The following is a 21,085-nucleotide window of genomic DNA, read 5'->3' as shown; positions in this document are numbered from 1 at the left end:
TTATTCATCATCATCATCATTTATTTATATAGCGCTGTCAAGATACGCAGTGCTTTATTCAGGCAAAGGCCCAAGAACCAATACACAGCTGTGCATGAATTTACATGAAGGACATTTCCAACAAATTCTGCATTTCTATTTTATTATCTACAGATGTAATGTTGTGATTCCCGAACCTGCAATAAAATGTATATATAAAAACAAATATTTAAATTAGATTTTCTTGCCCTCTAGTGGTGCCCGGTTCTGCTGCTGTGCACACATCTTTTTTTTATTCCTCAGTCTATAGTAAGAATCTTATCACTTACTGGATGTTCTTCATTGGTAGACTTCCTTGATCTTCAATCACTTTGTACAGTGTTCCCCCGCCGGCATATTCGAGCACGAAGAAGGCATGCAGCTGGTTAGACAAATGAAGAATTGGTGAGACATAGGAATACATGGCACAGAACTGAACAGCAAGGAATGTGAATTGGGGACTAAATAGTTATCAGAGGTGTTTTCCTTCGTTCATTAGGCTCTGCTCTCCATTATGTATCTATTCTCATGTTGTTAATTCAAAATGGATATAGTATTAGGACCTGGGAATTCATTGGGGCAGGTGAGTTGCCTGAGTAGGCCTTATACACAAGGGAGCCCTGGAAGCCGATGCCACTAGTATTTTAGCACAATGCAATATGAACAAGAGTGAACACATGCAAGTAGCTCTGAGAATAGAATTTTAATAGAAGCTGCTTTTGCACTAATAACTATCCAAGGAAACCTCATAACATTGTATGTGGGTCTCTTCTCTCTCTGTGTATTTCTACAGACAGAAAAAATGTCAAGTGTTTTTTGATTGCAGTTGCAAGAAGGATGAGGAAAAGATATTTCTGCATTTTGTGAACTATGAGTACCACAACTTGAGCACCAGCTGTGTGCCTAGTGATACTGGATCTGCTTTCAAACCAGAAATTAACTTTTCCTACTGACTCACAACACATAGGGATATATTTATCAAAGAGTGAAGTTAAAGATCACCACAGTCCGCTAGAGTGAAATACCGCATCTCTCCATTCATTTCTATTGGATTTTTAAAGGTGTATTTATGAAAGGGTGAAATACTTTAAAAATCCCATAGAAATGAATGGAGAGAGGCACTATTTCACGCTAGCAGACTGTGGTGATCTCTAACTTCCCTCTTTGATACATATATCCCCATCTGTCAATATATAACAGCCCCACATGAGTACAATGAAATAGAAGATATGGCTGCCCTGCATATTGCACTATATTGTGAAACCCAGTTTTGAAAGGCTAACGACTGCAAAATATGATGAAAAATTATAACTTTTTTCACATGTAGCTGCAGTTATAATACTAGATTTAATGGATCTGGAAATATTGCAGAGGCTCTTTCAGAGAGCAAAGAGTAACCCAAGGTAACCTAGAAAATAATCTAGGTTTATAAAGCTTGGGGAGTGACAGGATTGTAAATAAGATGAGCACTGGATATGTTTTGTGCATTAGGTTGGCCTTAGGAAGTAAAACCATTAATGAAACAGATTATGTATCAAAACAGTGTTCTGTACCTCGGACTGGAATGTGGCATGAGAATGGCAAAGAAAGGGGCATCCTCTGGCGATCTTCAAGAGTCGGGCCTCCTTCATGATGCAAGTAAAGTTGCCCTTGCTGGGTTGTTTGGGCACCTTCTTAATTGCCACAAGTTGTTTCTTTGATGTATATGATGCCAACATCACCTAAGAGCAAAGAGATGAAATATTACAGAGTGTCTTGAATGCTGCTAACATCATGAATGACAGATAATACAGTCAATCAGAATGTTAAAGACATTGCCAAGTGCTTGATTTTACTTCATGTTTTCTGTACAGATTTATAAAAGATAACAAAAGAGATTTCTATATTGGGAGTCCCCACACTCACCTGTCCAAACATGCCTTCTCCTAGCTCTCGGTGGAATTTGTAACTCTGTATGTCCAGGGGGGCTGGTCTTTTCTCATCCACGTGGGATTTCTTCGGTGCACTTCCACTTCCACCTTGTGGGATCAAACAAATTCAGTCAAATCCCATATCAAAATATATTATGAATTGTATATTTTACTAAATATATCTATGTATCTCTATAACAATGTAGCTAAGAAAGCACCCACATTCAGAGAAAAAACTCTTTATCTTTATTATTTGTGAGCCTTCTTAACATTAAGGGGTTATTTATCAATAACGAATAAACCCACAACTCAAGTGTTTTCTAATTTATGAAAAAACTACAATATGTAAAGAACTTGAATAAATCAATTTCGGGTGAAAACTCTGAATACTCAAATTAATCGAGTTTACAGTAAAAAAAAAATTAAAAAAACTAGAATCATTCGAATTAATTGAGTTTTTGAGCGAAACCAACCAAAAAAAAAAAACCTATTTCCTGCTTTGGGTATTCTAAATCTCTAAATCTTTGTTTTTTTTCAACATAAAAACTCAAGTTTTTGGTAAAAACTACCCTCAAAACCTTTAATACATAACCCCCTAAGTGTAAGAGGGATTTTATTAGGCCTTTGGGGTTTCCTATTTTCCCTAATCGTCTTTGGCAAAAACTAAAAACACCTAACTGTAAATATAAGACATTTTAACAAAGCAAAGGGATGGATTTGTAGAAACCCCAACCCATCAACAGGACAAACATCCCACCAATGGGGGCAGTTAATTAACTATAATAACTCTACCAAAAGCACTGTGTATCTTGACAGCGCTATATAAATAAATGATGATGATCAAAACGACAGTTGGGCATCAGTGGCAGTTGACAACCAACAGTTCACCCAGGAGAATCATGTGACTAGCAGCAGTGAGACATACAACCAGCAGCAGTAACATGTGCCATTAGCAAAAATTGAGTCTTACAATCACTGACACCAGGAATCAGAGGAATGTTTAAATTTCAGGGTAGATAAGGCAAATAAAAATAAGAAAACTCATTATGTAATCTACAACATACTTAGATTTTCATTTAGATTGTAAGCTTTTTTGGACAGGGCCCGCTTTACCTCTTGTATTGGCTCTTGGTTGATTTTGTATATATTCTGGTATGCTTAGTATACACCCAGTGATTGTACAGCACTGCAAAATATGTTGGTGCTTTATGAATATGTGTAATAAACTGTAAAGCAAACTTTTAAACATTCAGTGAGAGCCACAAGAGCTTTCCTGTATAAAGAAGGTGGGTGGGCATTCTGTAAATAAATATAAAAATGTATGTCTAAGGGCAATGGCATGAGGGATTTTGGGCTTTGTCCATTGAATACAAAGTGGTGCCTGTAGGTGTGACAAGGCTAGAGGACCTTCTAGGGGTAGAAGTGGAGCTGGCCTGGAAGGAGGAGATGGTTTGCATTGTTGGGATTTTTAATAAAACAGTTAAGTGTAAGAGGGATTTTTTTAGGCCTTTGGGGATTCCTATTTTCCCTAATAATCTTTGGCCTAAAAACACCTAACTGTAAATATAAGTCTTCTAAAAATCTATAGACTTGAACGAAGCAGAGGGATGGATTTGTGGAAACTATAATGACTCTATATTAAAAAATTAGAAGTAGGTATAACAGAAAATGAATACTAAAGTAATATGTTTTTCCCCTTACCTTCCAACGGATCTTCTGGGCTCCTTGGTCTTTTCCTCTTGTCCTGCTCCTTCCTTCTTTTGCTGCTCTGAAGAATTTCAAGATCTTCTAAGCCGGTTTTCTTACTGCTTTCAGTTTTTTCATCTTGCTTTCTCTTCTTGCTCTCAGGTTTACTGGTCTCATCTGAGAGCATTTCCTTTTTCTTCTTTGCTTGATCTTCTTTAATCCTTTTTCTTTTCTTCTTCTCATCTTCAGGGTGTTTCTTCCCTACACTGATAAGTTTTTTATTCTCAGTGTCACTCTTCTTACTTTCTTTATTGTACTTGGTCTTCTGTGCTACATTCTGATTCTTGGCTTTCTTCTTTGTCTTCTTGCAGCATTTATCCTGTGAAGGTTCTCTCTCTTCTGGAGTCAGACTCCTCTTTTTCCTCTTCCTCTTCATCTTCACCTACCTTCTTATTCTCCTTTTATTGTAATTATGTGTCTTTTATCCAAAATTTGTCTTCGTTTTTAGCAATCGCTGTGGCACTCTCTTTCTCTTGCTCCCTCTCTCTCCACCGTCTAAAAGACAGTTGGGCATCAGTGGCAGTTGACAACCAACAGTCTACCCAGGAGAATCATGTGACTAGCAGCAGTGAGACATGCAACCAGTGGCAGTAGCATGAGCCATTAGCACAAATCGAGTCTTACAATCACTGACACCAGGAATCGGAGGAATGTTTAATTTTCAGAGTAGATGGAGGCAAATAATAAGAAAACTGATCATTTAGTTTCATTATGTCCATCTACAACATACTGAAATTTCCATTTAGATTGTAAGCTCTTTTGGACAGGGCCCGCTTTACTTCTTATATTGGCTCTTAGTTGATTTTGTATATATTTTGTATATATTCTTGTATGCTTAATGTATACACCCATTGATTGTACAGCACTGTGAAATACTTTGGTGCTTTATAAATATGTGTAATAAACTATAAGGTAAACTTTTAAACATTCATGGAGAGTCACAAGACTGTTCCTGTTTAAAGAAGATAGGTGGGCATTCTGTAAATAAATATAAAAATTTTCTAAGGCCAATGGCATGAGGGATTTTGGGCTTGTCCATTGCAATTTTAGTAGCCTGTGAAACACTGTCTATCAAGAGAGGTGCTGCCAGAAATGGGGCAGCATTTTCGATAGATCAAGTGGTGTGTCTGGCTTAACTGGGTATGACTAAAACTAGGGTATGTCCTAAATTGTTTTGATTTGAGGGAATCAAATGTTGAGGTAGTGTAGTGTTGCACTCACATATCAGCACATTGTGTGTGTGTGTATGTGTGTTTATGTTTCTTCCTGTGGGTATAGAGTTGGTAAGTAAAAATAAACTGGACAGAACGGTAGAAACGCTTGCAGTGAAAATAAAACAAACATTTTTCATAATATTGCAGGGTGTTCAAACCACAGGATTCAAACTGTTTATAGATCACAGGTCCCAGCATTCTCTGATCCTCCAAAGGGATCAGGGACTCCATTAAAAAATCAACAATGATTGTAAAGTGCCATGAATCACAAAACCCATAACTCTATATAAATATAATACACATACTAACACAAGTTACAGCTGCTACTTCATTAATTTATTATGTAAGTACAAATACTGCCAGCAAACCACCCTGCCTGATGGTGCTCTGGGCTTGCAGCTAATGCAGCCGGAGAAAAGGTTCCACTCAAAAATTTCTCACCAGATATGTTTTACACTGCCACTTTGCCCTGGAAAATCTGATCCCTTAAAGGAGTTTAATGAAACAATAAAAATAATAGTGGTCCCCACTCCCACAGTACAAAGGCCACACAGACATGGGAGCCGAAACAGTAAATAAAACACATTTGGCCAAGGGATTATTAAGCCTGCCACCACGTCAAGGTAGACTCTTTAAGTAATTACCTACTCTAATCTAAATTGCACCTAGTTAACATTTTAGCACTTCTAATGTACAAATAAGAGCGATTTGGTTAAGAAATAACCAGTCCTAATAAAGTTAATGGGAGGTGGAGATTTGTTGCCTGCTGAAAATCTGAACTAACGATGGGCACAAACTCCTGAAAATCCCTTCCTCATCTCTCACTGGATTTCAATGGAGATCTGGCTGAACTGCAGAAATAAATATTTATAATATATATATATATATAGTCAACTACAAGAGGTCCTCTGCACTCAACCCATTATCAATATATATAATATTGTCTTAAATATATTGATAATGGGTTGAGTGCAGAGGACCTCTTGTAGTTGACTATATGTATTTTGTGGTCACACCCTCATTGCACCCCCGCCTAATGGTTTTAAAAAATAGTGGTGAGCACAACTTTCCCTTGTTATATATATATACACACACATTAGCATTTTCCCATGTTAAGTCAGTCTGCTGCTAACAATGTGTTTTACATGCAGCAATCCATGACCCCAACAATTAAAAAAAAAACTTTGGTGGCCAGGGCCCCTACTAAAACAACATTAGTGGCCAGGGCCACTGCTAAAATGAAACTGGTTGCCAGGGGTTTAAAAAAAAAAATTAATGTTCACTGGAGCTTACCCTAAAAGTGTTTCTTTCCTGTGGTGTCTTCTCCTTCTTCAGTGGTCCTCTCCCTCCTCCTCAGCTTCTTTGTCTCAACCACCTTCCGTCAACCTTAGATTAACTGCGAGTCTGCGACCTCTACATTTGTTTAATGTAGCAATCCATTATTATCCATTTTCCATATGGAAATCTCACAATGCTAAACTATGACAACATGCCAGCTGTCATTGGTTTGCTTTTCATGATTTCCTCTCCTACACCGACTTTAACCATACATCAACTGTAACTCTTCCCTCTGATATAAATACTAGACTAACAGTAGATTCTATTTATATATATATATATATATATATATATATATATATATATATATATATATATATATATATACAATGATTCAATAATATGCTCTATCATGCCAATGATTCAATTATATGCTCTATCATGCCAAATTGAAACTGCTTACAATCCAAGTGCTTCATATGAAAGGTGAAGTTGGTCTTAAAATTACCTTTCGGTACAACAGACTTGATATTCAGAAACAAATTGCAATTGGTCTTCTGTTTATCTTTTTTTTAAAGTTTCTGTCCTGTACCACTCCTATTCCTCATGCGGTCCTTGAATTGATTTGGGTTAAAGCTTTCAGTATTTGTTTGTGCCTCACTTAGCTCATGACAATATTACAAATCTATGAAAATATAAATATTGTAAAGATTGCAAAATGTAAGCAGTCATGCTTGCCATGGACCCACTTTCCTTTACAAATACATGGTAGGATACATACTGATAAGCTCCAATGTTAAATCACTTTTATTGACATGGCATTATCCCCACTGCTGCTATAGGCATTGTCTCAAAGTCCCTTCCCATAGACTATTATTAACTGTTCCTATAGGCACCATCTCTCCCTGCTATCCCACAGTCACAGTACATTCCCAGAGACTATTATCCCCACTGTTATTATAGACCCCATTTCTCCCTACAATACCTGCTATTCCACAGTCACAGTCCCTTCCCAGAGACTATTATCTCCAATGCTATTATAGACACCATATCTCCCTACTATACCTGCTATCCCACAGTCACAGTCTCTTCCCAGAGACTATTATCCCCACTGTTACCACCTCTCCCTACTATACTGCTATCCACAGCCACAGTCCCTTCCCAGAGTCTATTATCCCCACTGCTACTATAGGCACCATCTCTCCCTACTATACTTGCTATCCCACAGCCACATTCCCTTTCCAGAGACTATTATCCCACTGCTACTATAGGCACCATCTCTCCTATACCTGCTATCCCACAGCCACAGTGCTTTCCCGGAGGATATTTGCACACAGAGAATCCCAACAGCATCATTGAGTTTGTGGGCTCCCCCTGCAGAGGAACTTTCAGCCCCCCCCCCCCGCGAGGAGGAAATAGAAAGAAAGGAGATAATGTGAATTGAGAGAACCAAAGAAAAGAGCATATGACAAAGGTGCATAAACTGAAGGGAAAAAACAGAAAATAATGAAGCAAAGAGCAAGTGGAAACAGAAGGCATTATAGATAACATTTAGAAGATAAAAGACAAAAGGCAGGATGGCACAGTGGCAATTACATGGATAATACCCCTTGGATTTCATAGCAAGATGGCATATAGGCACATCCATGTATAGTACCCCCCAGAATTCGTAGCATGATGGCAAAAAGGCAATTCCATGTATAGTACCCCCCAAAATTCATAGCAAGATGGCACAGAGGAAGTTCCATGTATAGTACCCCCCAGAATTAATAGCAGGATGGCACAGAGGCGATTACATTTATAATACCCCCTAGAATACATAGCAGTATGGCACAGACGCAGAAATGATACCCACTGAACAGTTATTTTTATGTACAACAGCCTCAGCACATTTATAAATGTAAATACACATTACATTTACACAGATATTGGCAGACAACAAGGAAAGAGTTAAGGCTATTGCTTAGCAAGCTTTTTAGAAGTATTCAGGCAGACACACACAATGGACCACTGCGACCAAGTTTGAATAAAAAGGTAGGAATCTATTCACAGGAAAAATATACAAATAGCCTTACACTTTTCAGGCCTGAGGAGAGCATGTAATCATAAGCCTATGAAATGCATGAAATGTATAAAGCTATTTGTATTTTGTCCCTTATAATACAGTTTTACTTTTTAATTGCAATTCTTTTACATGGAGGTCTATTATGAGTGCCTGCCTGAATATGATTCTCCTCACACTGGCTTTAAGTGCTTCCAGATAATGCTTACTTTTTGTACTATGTTCTGTCTGGGAGATTATATAAATTGTAGGGTTGGTGATAATAACACTCAGAGGGACCATGCCCTTTACTGTATATTGCAAATTTACTATCGACAGGTCACAGGTGCTGCGAGCAACGGAAACAAGCAATTTCGATAACAAGATGTAGATATTTGACCACGCCCTGTTATGCCCCAAATCCCCACATCTCAATTATGGAGACTCCCAAAAAACTTTTGTAGTTGTCAGGGTTGCCAGGTTGGGGTTTTCCCAGCCAAATTGGGCTACTAATTTAAAGCCCAGGCTGGTTTTGAAAGTACAAACTAGCCAAGGTAAGGATTTGGGCTACTTTTTGGGCCTTTGGTTGGTTTGTACTTTGGAAACCAGCCAAAGATTTTTCTTGCCCTAATGTGTCAAGCCTAAATCACAATGCATGTTGGGTAATGTAGTTTTTGTTTAACAATTTCCCGACTGCCAAGTTTAATGTAAGACTACAATACCCGGCATGCAATGGGCCTGACATATGTAGAGGTCGGGAGTTAGTGGATTTTGGGCTCTGTACCCCAGTCTCCGGTCCCTCTGAAGCATTCTCACATTTTACAGTGACTCAATTTCAGACAATTTTGGGGCAAAAATCTGCTGGCCACCGAAATGTCTAGAGGGTGACCTGTTTTACCAATATTTAATGAAATCATATATGAACTAGGGCCTTGTGGGGCCCCTATACCTCCAGAGCCCTCCCCTGTAGTTACGTCCCCTGGTGACTGACCCATTTTGCTTCATGGAAAAATTAGCAAATCTTCACATATATTCATTTATTTTTTTAGACTTTTTTTTCCCTTGGTAGAGAGCAGGAAGTCCATAAAGGCGGGAACAGTACTGTGCGCGTGAAAGGCAAAATGATGTCGCCAGTGGAAAGCGTGGCCGCAGCGCTTCTGCACGCAGACTGTAAATGGATTTAGAGAGCAATAATCCCTTCCGCTTCAAAAGGCCTAGATCTTTCCACCTCAGTTCTATTGGTTGGCAGAGTTGAGGTGAGCGGTCGAGGGACGTGCCCTGCACATGCGCACATCTAGATACGAACAGCGGCGAGACAGTGGCCGCTCACACGTATTAATACTACTCCCAGGGGGTAGTAGAGGAGTGCGAGGCTGCTAGAGTACCGTGGCCCGTTCCGTATTACAGGAACCAATGAGAGTGTGCGGGTGTGGCCTGAGGAGAGACCGCTGTTTGACATTGCAGCAGCCGGTTGCTGGGAATCATTTCCCCATTCCTTCCCTGTATCTGAAGGAGCGGCACCTGCTGGCTGTGACATATCCACCCAGTCACTCTTTCCCGCGCTTTCATTGAAGGCCCCGGGTGACTAAAATGCAGGGGTGGCCCTTAAGGACTAGGGGCCCGAACTGCGAGGTCCTTAGTTACGCCACTGCCCCCCCACTGTAACCAAGGAAATTTACAGCTGAATGATTGTACAGCCAACATGCAACGTTATTTGCTTTATAGTTGTGTTTTTAAACCGAGTATCTATGAAGCGACGCAGCGAGCGTCACACAAAATAGTTTCACAGATAACACCACGTGTACTGAGCAACTATATTAGGAAGAGACGCCGCTCCAGTTGAAACACAACGCGCATAGTTCACATTCCACACGCTCGTGTCCAGCTTATTATGCACTGAGCTATTGCAGCGTCACTTGTTTTTGTCAGAAGCATGCAGCCAATGATCGTCGACTTTCTCTATTAGAGGGGGCGTGGCCTGAGTTCCCCGGAAGTCTGCATGTTTGTGTTGGGCTGCGTTGCTTGTTGTCGCTTGGGGCTTTTAGACTGTTCTTTACTTCTCCTGTGCTCCATCTTCGGTACCAGCATGAAGGAACCGTCCGTCTCTCCGGGGCCGACCCCAGCCCCCGTTTTTCTCACCAAGCTCTGGGTTCTAGTGGAGGACTCGGCTAATTGCGATGTGATCGCTTGGAACACGGTAATGTGCATTTGTTAAGCCTCCTGCCTTTAAGTCCCAAGTCAGTGACGCGTGTCTTGTCTCTTGTTAAACTATATCTCCCTCACCTCCTGTCGCTTTCATTATCAGTGATGGTCCCTCCTGGCAGCTGTAGTCCAGGTTGGAGAGCCACAGACTGGAGACCCCAATGTAGTCTGCTGGGTAAATCGTATTTCTTACCTGCTATTTTGTGAGATTTCTCTGGGGCTGTCGCTTTTATGGCTGTATTTAGTCTTTTATAAACACTTAAAACACTGTCTGTTTATCTGGGTCACTGACCACTGAAACCTCAAACCTCATGTTCTATGATGCTACAGTATTACTTTTAATTGCTTGTCTTTCTATACAGGTCCTCTCTGGTTGCTAGGGTGTGGGCCAAGCAACCAGATCAATAGTGAAATTAAAAAAAAACCTTTAGGCAAACACCTTAACAATTCTAGCATACTTTTTTCAACAAAACCAGTTTGAGCTTTCTTTTTAAAGAAGGTATCCTTTTAAGCTGGTGTGTTGCATGTTAGTTTAGTATTTCCCATTCTATAACATACTAAAAGGTGATTTAAAGGTAAACCATCCTTTTAATTGCCCACCGCTGCACTACCCATTCCCCCTCACATACACTACACCACTGCCTCTCTACTCTGCTCACCACATTTAGTGGTAATGAGTAATTTGGTGACCTTGTCCTGCTTAGCAACTTTGTTGTGGTAACATAGAGTTAAGGGGTTTCCCTTTTGCACTGCACAAACCTAGATGGTAATCTTGTTTAATGTGCTGAACTGATGGCTGCTGTACAGACTGTCTTATACAGCAACCCAGGTGATTGACCTGAGTTGAATTCTCAGTTACTGGAACTATTGCTCCTGTTATGTAAAATTATTTTCTATTGTCAGCTAATCATTTTCTCTCTGCTTCCTGCTTCACATGCTGTTTTCTTCAGACCTCTCGGGACCCCTACTGTACTGCGCACACCTCTGTCCTTAAGTCTGGATCTCTATGCTCTACTAAAAATTATTTAAACTTTTAAAGCAACCTAATAGAATTGTGTTGAATCCAATAGGAATTAGTTTTGTATTACAAGTACAAGGTACTGTTTTATTATTACTACTAAGGAAATAAGCTTTACCAATTTGAATTATCTGATTGAAATGGAGTTTATGGGAGATACCCTTTCTTTAATTTGGAGCTTTCTGGGTGACAGATCCCAAAACTGTATTAGCGCAGGCTGAGAAACAGCTCTTCCACTGGTAATCACACATTTGTGGCATTAACCAATACACATGTAAATATTGACTCAGACCCACTAATCAAAAAGACCAATAATATTTACATGTTTAACCTGGTCACATCACTCCCACGTCTTAGGCATCCAATTTATGCTTTGTGTATAGCAAACCTGGGCTTTAACATGTAGATGGAATATGAACCTTGGCAGAGCGTAATGTCAATCGCCATATTTATCAAGTGGTGTTGTCACAAATCACTATTTTTCAGCACAAGAAAGATACAAATCATTATATGTTGCCATTATGTATGTTATAGATTTTATTTTCTGTCTTTTTCCAGCTAAAATTTGTTGTTTGGGGATATTGAGTATAGCAACCAAAAACCTGTTGCTATGCAGATCCGCCATAGTGGGGCAGGGACTAACATGGTCTGGAAAATGATATTAGTGCAGAGGGGGGCATTTTGCAGGTCGTGAGTATAATTAGGGATTGACGGGGTGCAAGGAACATGTATTTTCATGCTCCATGTTAATTGTTGGTGGGGCCCTCCACAACACAGGGCTCAGGTGAGAGGACCATGTTTCTTAGTATTATGGAGCCACATGATTATTGATGTCAGCCCTTTTGCTGTGTGAAGCATAATAACAATGTCTTCTGGATTAATTTATCCAAGACATGTTTTCAAAATTGTGTATATCTGTTATGTTCTTTTACAGAATGGACAGACCTTCAGCATACTGGATGAGCAACGGTTTACCAAAGAGATCCTTCCCAGATACTTCAAGCACAGCAATTTGTCCAGCTTCATTCGGCAGCTTAATATGTGTAAGTACTTAATGGACTTAAATTTGCCCCTTAATACTATAGGTATATTTTCAGTGGGTGTCAGGGATTTGATTGTACAGGTATGAAACCTGTTATCCAGAATGTTTGGAACCTGGCATTTTCAAAGACAAAGACTTTCTGTAATTTGAAACTCCATACCATGTCTACTAAAAAAATCAGTTAAAAATTAAAGGAGAACTATTGCGAAAATGAAAATTTAATACAAGCTTCACCATACTGAAATCAGAAACTTTCTATATACAACCAATTAAAAATTCTGTACCGTTTCTGAAATAATCAAATTTATCTTCACCATTCCTCTCTCAGCATCCGTTTCTCCTTGTTCTGTCGTCATTCAGGAGTTGGGTGTACTTGATGGTAACTAAGCTGCATGAATCTGTATTGATGGCAAAACAATCCTATTTAGTTTATTTCATGTTTAAATGATTATTAGAAAACGTAAGGTATGGCGATTCAAATAGCGGAAACATTTCTTATCTGGAATACCACAGGTCCCAAACATGGTTATATATTTAAAAGCTTGCAATCTGTGTTACCAGTTAGCAAAGTACCGAGACTACATCTATATATTCATCTATACATTCTATATACAGTGCAGCAAGAGATTTATTTATCTGTTGAAGTTAAAGGCCTAAAGATATTCTCATTCCATACGATATTCAGTGGCTGTATGGCAGGAGACGAGCCAACCAATATTGGCAAAAGACTTGGATATCAGTCAGCCACTTATCAGCCAGGTCAGAAAATTTTGATGCGCCTGAACATTGGCCAGTGTTCACTGCTGAATTGTCAGATACAGGTAGAATTCTATTGTTTCTACCTGTTTATCTATACCTAAATATCTATATTGAAAATGAGTGATCTTTCCTTAGTTTATGACCACCATTATATTGCCTATGCCAGGCTCTGGCCACCTTGTACTGCACCTTATATTACAGTGTACAGTGCAAATGGGCATAATAGGTTAGCTCCTTTCCATTGACAATTAGTAGTAACAGGCACTGGAAAAAAGGGTTACATTGAAACCCTAAGAACTCCCATGTGTCTGATGCTAAGGGTTGGTAATTTCGATTCTACTAATAGAAAGGGTCCCAGGAATGAAAATAAAAATGTCTTGACCATGCCATGGTCTCAAGGAGGCATTTTCCATGGACATTTACTGGAAATACATGAAACACATTTTGCATCAAGTGCAGAAGATTCCCTGTTACATATGACAACTATTTTCTCTCCTCTCCTCCTAATTTCATTCCATCCTTATTAACATCTTTTTCTTCCTCCTCTTGATTTTATCTCCTTTTTTTCCTTTGACCACATTTCAGCATTACACTTCCATAATTAGTTCCTCTGAGTATGTAGAGAGACTGAAACAGACTGAATTTATAGTCTGACTCTTTGAGTATTATATTTTATACAGATGGCTTCCGCAAGGTGATGAGTTTGGAGAGCGGTCTTGTAAAATCTGAGAGCGCCATTGAGTTCCAGCATCCTTTCTTTAAAAAAGGGAGACCGGAGTTATTGGAACACATCAAGCGTAAGGTATTGTCAGCTTATGGTATTCATTTCAGAGTACTATCTGTAATTATGTTATTCTTATAAACAGTAGTTATTATACTTGTACACTGAACAGCATTCAGTTTAAGACAGGAGTTGACTTAAAGGGGACCTGTCACTCTAAGAAATGATTCCAAATCTTTTTTTATGATGTTGATCAAACCAAATTTACTTTACACAAACTTTATTTACGCTATACAAATTATTTAACTATATCAGTCTTGGAATTCACAGCAAGCAGGCAGTCACCATTTTGTTGACACTCTCTTATTGAGGCAAGCTTTGCATCTACCCTAAATCTTTTTTATTTGTCAGACTGGGGGAACTGATGGCCATGCACAGGCTAAACAATTATGGAGGGAGGGGGCATGTGAGAGTGCAGTAACATTTAGAAAGTGCAAATAATTGCCTGCCCTGATTATATGCCTACGGCATAGGCGGGCAGATAATATATGATTGACTGCTAAGATTTTTAATTAACTTTATAATGGGTTTGGTTGCTTTATTTAAAAAAAATTGGACTCATGTTTAATTTGAAAAGGTTGTTTATTATACACATTTTTTATGTCTGGGTGACAGGTCCCCTCTGAGTCTAAGTGTTTTCTAAATAGCTTTGAGAGGAGCTGCAGTTTCTCTCACTTCCTCTTCTGCAAATGCAACTTCACCAGCTAACAAAAATGACTGCAGTGTACCAGGCCTTTTAGATGGCAACTTTTTTCTCTGTCATGTCTTATATGGGGATTGCATCGCTATGTAATAGAGTGAATAACTTCAATAAAGTGATTTATATGTAAAGGCATCGAAGTTACTCTGCATTATCACGGAAATTTGGTCAGTTAATAAGAATAGAGAAAACAGTTCAAATCCTGTATTTCTATGTATATATAAACATGTGATGGTTAAATCATATAGTAGTCCTTAACAAGACAGGTTACAGCCAACTGCACATAGAGCATTTTGGTCATCTAAGAAAGAGCATTAATGATCAAAACTGTCAGCAGCAGCATTTCCTATTGGTTTCAGTGTCATAATGCAAATGCCTCTTCTGACAGCAGTCCTGAGCAATTAGTTCATTGTAGTATGTAATTGAGCAACACATTTCCCATTGATTAGAATGGTATGTGACTGGAAGTGGGAAATGTTTTAAATGTTTTGGGCTGCTTAATATTTAAGGGTTGCCAATGGAACTTAACATTTCTACATTAATGTAAATTATGGGCTCTTCAGGGATGCTTACAATGAGTTGCACACTGCCAATATTGATTTTATAATCTATTAAACTGTAAGCAATTTGACACTATGCTATTTGCTAAACTGGCATGCTGCTGTGCCTTGCAGTTTTATTTATGGCGTATGCTAGCATGTTCCTATACACTGCTATTAATGACTACACTAGTGTTTCTTAGTTAAAATGTTTGTGTAGCTGCTAGTAAAACCACAGCCAGACTGGCCCGATTATAGGCCTCCTTTTTTTATATGTCACCAATAGATTTTACTTACTCCTTTTGGCAGATATTAAACACCTTTCCCTTGAACCCTGGTGGCTATTTGGTATGGATAAAGATAAAGTGAACGAATATATAAATTCTATTTCTAGCTTGGCTATTCTATTATCACTTGCCAATGACATGATGTAGAGGAACTGTTGTACTGTATCTTTTTAAATAACAGTTATTTAATTGTTAAATGCTCCACTTTTAAAACCATATTGTAAAGTGAAACCTTTTTAATATAAGGATCAAAGAAGGTTTCTATTGTAACTGGTATTGTAACCACAGCAATCATGTAAAACATATTTTGTAAATTCTAAACGATATTAGGGGATGGACTCCACAATATATATGTGGGGTTCAGGTGCACCTTCAGCTTTTACTGTAAAGTAAAATTTATAGCAATCAGATATTTGGTTCCGTTATTCTAACACTACACCAGTCAAAGCTGACTGCAGATTGGTTGTTGACTTGCTGATCCAGAACATATATTGCCACTGTTACTGTGAAGTTTGGCTTCTTATAAATATAAATACTTAAAAGGCAAGTATAGGTTATACTATTTCTTGGAGGTGTTTTGTTCAAGTCGTACCACTTCTTGTATGTTTTGCCACATGGTCAGTTTTGTAGAAAGTAACAGAACCATGCTGCTATTTCTGTATTTTATACTTCGATTTGTCAAAACCTGACACCCAAGTGCCAGCAGTCCCTGACATTTAAATTTCTGTGTCCTGTGCCTCTGTTTTTTTTTTTTTATAGTTATAATAAAATGAATGTTACAGTTGAAAAAGACACCTGATGTTTCAACACTCATCATTTTCTTTTCTGCTAGGTGAACTCGGTAAAAACAGAAGATGCTCATCTGTCCCAGGACAATTTGCAGAAGGTTAATAATGAATTAAAAGTGCTTCAAGATGGACAATCCAACATGGATTTCAAGTTGGATACAATGAGGAGGTTTGTGTGTGACGCTGGGTTATCTAGATGGAATGTTTACAACAACCATTTGGGACACTAGTGTACACAAACATTAATGGAACTAACTTAATAATTTACAGTTACAATAATATTAGATGAATAAGACTGGTGACAACTGACTTTTTTTTTTCCAGGGAAAATTAAATTCTTTGGAAGGAGGTTTCTTCTCTGAGAAGGAAGCACAGCCAACAACAGAAACTTCTTGCAAAGGTGAATCTTCGTTGAAGGAGAGGGGTTTGGAGGATGCAGGCTGAGGAAAGATGGCTGCTGATATAAAGTAACCGTAGTCAGCCAGCTCTGCAAAGTAGTCCGACAGATCAGCAGGAGAACAGGGGGCTAGCTTTAGGGAACGGTTCCAAACAATTAAAAATCCTTTAAAGGAGAAGGAAAGCTCCAAGACAGTTTATTGCATATAAAATAGCCACAATAGTGCAAGCTAGAACACTATATTTATTCTGCAGAACGCTTTACCATACCTGAGTAAACAGCTCTAGACACTGTCTCTGTTTGTTTAGGATAGAAGCTGCCATATAAGCTTGGTGTGACATCACCTCCTGCCTGAATCTCTCCCTGCTCACTTACAGCTCTGAGCTCAGATTACAGCAGGGATGGGAGGAGGGAGGGAGAGAGGAGCAAACTGAGCATGCTCAAGGCCGTGCCCTGGAGGTTTAAGCTGAAAACAGGAAGTCTGATACAGAACTCCATCTATACACAATAAAAGAAAAGAAATGTGGTGTTTCTTTTGACAGAGGACTCAGAGCAGCATTGCTTTGAGGGTTTACTGGTGTATTTATATAGACCTTTCTGATAAAGCTTACTTAATTTTAGCCTTTCCTTCTCCTTTAAAGTCTGCATATTTATTAATTGATGTATATGGCAAAGTTGCTTAAAATTATGTTCACTTTTCAAAAAAGCTAAGTTATATTTGTGTGGAGTTCCCTTTTAAAGCTTTGTTACCATTTACACCCTTTTTCTTATCCCCCCCCCCATTTACAGGCCATTAACAATTGAAGCTTCACAGTCCTCTTCCCCTAAATACAGTCACAATATGCTGCAGCTTACAGAAGGAGGAGTTAGTGAGGTGAGTACGTTTTTGAGATTATGACCCATTGCATGTCTGAGCTGCTCTAGTTCTCCAGGCCAACCCACAACAGATATCGGATAGTAGAACATCCATACCACTCTTAAAGCTGAAAGTCTGCAGTTCAACTGCATCTGAGTTGTTTCATTTAAAATTCATTGTGGTAATGTACAGAACCAAAATGAGATAAAAGTCTCTTATGCCTTGCTGTTTTGTCTCTAATTCAAGATAGCTGTGCTTTAAATAGTTTGAGACAATCAACAAACAGCAAATGGGTGAATCAAAGATTTATAAGCTTTTCTGCAGATGGCTTTTGCAAAACAAGGGCATTACCAGCTAGGTGCCTGTCTTAAGTTTTTAGTATGCACTATTGTTGTCTTGTGTGGAAATGTATTAAACTGCAGTATTGTTATCCATTGGGTGACCTGACTCAATTGTGTTAAATGTTAAGGAATCAATCGCTTTTGGATTGCAAGTTATTGTACACAACCCACCTATTTTGGGCTTTAAGACACTGAGAAGAAACCATGTTGTTGATGAGAAAATATTCATGCTTTTAATAAAAATAGATTTGATTATGCTATTCTTTTAATATAAATCATATGTTGGTCAACAGAGGTGCTAAAATGTGTTTGTGCAATTGCCACTGCCAGCCACATATAAGTTTACAAAATAAAAATCTGATATCTGAATGGTTACTATAAGTATCTGCACCCACTAATATATTGGTCTCCGTAGCTGCTGTTGTCCAATACTCAACTGCCTTCGGTGTGAAGTTTATACACATAATTTGTTTTAATTCATTCCCAGGGAAATCCATCTTCACAATGTCCTGGAAGCTCCACTGACAATTGCCTTGTAATCCATGAGATCCCAAGTGCTGAGGAAAGAACCTTTGAACACCTTCCCAAGCAGTTGCCTAAATCCAGCCTAGAAAACCTCCAGTAAGTGCATCGGTACTGGGAAAAAATCCTAGGAGCTTTGATGGCATCATATAACTTTATTTTCGATGCATTTTATATTTCTTCAGTATTCTGACAATATAGAAAGTTATCCGTTAAAATTATTCTATTATAGTCTATTGGGCCAGTCTGTGGATGCATAACCACCATAACGTTTTCAAATCCTCCTGGTGCAGTCTTGATTTAATTTGCAAATGTTTAAATGATATAGGTTGCAAATATTTAAACATTACAGAACAACAAAAGCCTACAAATGAATATGCTTAGAAATGTTGTATTTTCTATTCTAAACTTACTGTACAGTTATGTACAATAATGATTGCATGCCAAGTAATTTCTTTATAAATAAAGCTGGTTAAGTATTGTTTCATATAGGGCTAAAATAGAATATTAGAAAATCACTAGCCACTAAATGCAACAACCAGTGTATTATGGTGAGTAGCCACTATATTAGTCTGGGGCCCAACCTTCCAAATAACTAGTTCTGATGGGAGAGGTTCAGACTGGCCACAGATCTAGTCATTTCTAATTCAATTGAACACTCAGATCTTCGTTCTGGAAAAATTAAAACTAACTTTATTGCTGTTCTCTTTTTCAAGACCCTTTTGCTTACTATATGTTTTTGTATCCTCAGTGATACACAACAGGTGATTCTAATGGATGAGACTGATGTGAATCTTCAGCTGGAGGTGGAAGAGTCTCATTACCTAAGCAGCTCTATCCTGGCACAGGACCAGGTTGTGATCCCAAATGCTTCAGATCAGTCCATAATTCCCAGCAATTCATTTATAGTAGAAAATTCCTTTAATCCTAATAGCTCTACTGCTGATGAGGAGTTGGCTCTTGATTTGGTACAAGACAGTGCTTCTGAGGACCCTGATAGTGTCATTGATTCGATTCTTAATGAAAATGCCTCTGCAAGCAACATTAACATACTTGACAGGCGAGGAAGTGTTTCTGTGCTGTAAACATAATGATTGATAATCTGTATTTAATAGCATTTGCTCATAAAATATGATCATATAATGTTTTAATTACAAAATTGTGGTACCAATGAAACCAGGATATCCAATTCCAAGGTCCATACCCAGTGTTTATTTCATTTATCTTACCTTTTTGGTCGGAGTCAGTAAATCTGACCGCTGTTTTGGGACATCATTGACAGAGGTGTTTGATATTTTGGTATCTGCCTGGTTAAGGAAATGGAAAATTGTAAGGTCAGCTTCAGTACAGTATACCCAAGGCAGTTGACAGGGTCTGTTGTACATTCTCTCTTTTGTGAGCATTCTGTCATTGCAGGGATTGAATAGTGACAGAAATGTAAAAAGGAAGAAGAATGTCCCCATATGCCATTAGATGTGACTAACTTCCTTTTTTAGAGAGGAGATCCAAGACTTCTTGAACTGCATTGATGCCAGCCTGGAGGATCTTCAGACCATCCTGTGCAAAAAGAAATTTGATGTAGACAGTGATTTTCTTGAGGAGGTAGTTATATTAATTATAATTTAAAGCACACAAGCCCCTGAAATGATTTGTATTTGTCTAATGGAAATATTAGTGGACGAATGCACAATTATTTTGCAGTAAAAGGGCTTTTTTATTATAAATACATAATTCTGTTTCAGCATTGCTATTAAAAACCTGTTTCTAACAATCTTTTCCAATTATGCCTTTTCCAGTCATTTTATTTATCACATCCTCCTAATCTTTCTTATCTCATTCCTAAGGCTTCCTGTCTGCATTAGTACATGACTGATGGGGGGATGTTTTCATTTGCAGCTATTTCGTGGCAGTTATAATGTATCTGCAAAAGAATGGCTTGACAGAATTGACTATCTCTCTAAATGGCCTGTTCTGTTTGGGCATGTGGATATAATCTAAGCAGGCATTCAGAAGTTTCTCATAAATAACTATTTGAGGGGCAAAAATCTTATATGTAGTCGGGTGTAAAATGCGTTAAGTGCAAGCACCTTAAAGACATTTATTTTCTCTATTTCTGTAATTTTTTTTATTTATTTAACAAATATTGCCAAGAGTGCTGCCATTCAGGTTTCAGTTGGGCTGCACTGAACACATTTAAATACAATGATTTTAGTACAGGTACACCTATTCCGATTAGAAGAAAACAGGTTCCGCCAAAATATTCGAAAGGGGTTTTTTTTACAGTGAGAGCTGTGAAGATGCAGAATTCTCTCCCTGAATCAGTCGTACAGTTTGATACATTAGATAGCTTTAAAGGGGTGGTTCACCTTTAAGTTAACTTTTAGTATGTTATAGAAGGACCAATTCTAAGCAACTTTTCAACTGGTCTTTCCAGCTTTCAAATGGGCTGACTCAACATAAAAAACAAATGCTCTGTTAGGCTACAATTGTATTGTTATTGCTACTTTTTATTATTCATCTTACTAGCGAGGTCCCCTCCTGGTCATATTCCAGTCTCTTATTCAAATCATTGAATGGTTGCTAGGGTAATTTGTCCCCTAGCAACCATATTGCTTAAAATGTAAATTGAAAAGCTGCTGAATAAAA

The 21,085-nt window shown here is 38.3% G+C and overlaps 3 protein-coding genes and 1 pseudogene across 3 annotated transcripts in view; 1 reads left to right on the top strand and 3 right to left on the bottom strand.

Moving 5' to 3' along the window:
• Nucleotides 1-21,085, bottom strand: part of LOC121393141 (threonylcarbamoyl-AMP synthase-like) — a 77,857-nt gene that overhangs the window by 32,016 nt on the left and 24,756 nt on the right. The gene's annotated exons all lie outside the window — the stretch shown is intronic.
• LOC121396955 (protein kinase C delta type-like) lies at nt 43-2,192 on the bottom strand. The gene is made up of 3 exons (XM_041572615.1): nt 1,924-2,192; nt 1,572-1,739; nt 43-400 (listed from the first exon to the last, which is right to left on the bottom strand). Exons 1-3 carry the CDS (start codon nt 1,933-1,935, stop codon nt 305-307), a joined length of 276 nt encoding a protein of 91 aa, XP_041428549.1. The 5' UTR covers nt 1,936-2,192; the 3' UTR covers nt 43-304.
• On the bottom strand, nt 3,225-6,494 carry LOC121396954 (axoneme-associated protein mst101(2)-like). The gene is made up of 2 exons (XM_041572614.1): nt 6,182-6,494; nt 3,225-4,169 (listed from the first exon to the last, which is right to left on the bottom strand). Exon 2 carries the CDS (start codon nt 4,048-4,050, stop codon nt 3,604-3,606), a length of 447 nt encoding a protein of 148 aa, XP_041428548.1. The 5' UTR covers nt 4,051-4,169; nt 6,182-6,494; the 3' UTR covers nt 3,225-3,603.
• On the top strand, nt 9,731-20,704 carry LOC121396956 (annotated as a pseudogene).

Source organism: Xenopus laevis, chromosome 8L, assembly GCF_017654675.1.
Source record: "Xenopus laevis strain J_2021 chromosome 8L, Xenopus_laevis_v10.1, whole genome shotgun sequence".
Taxonomy (NCBI): Eukaryota; Metazoa; Chordata; class Amphibia; order Anura; family Pipidae; genus Xenopus; species Xenopus laevis.
This window is presented reverse-complemented; position numbering and strand designations above follow the sequence as displayed.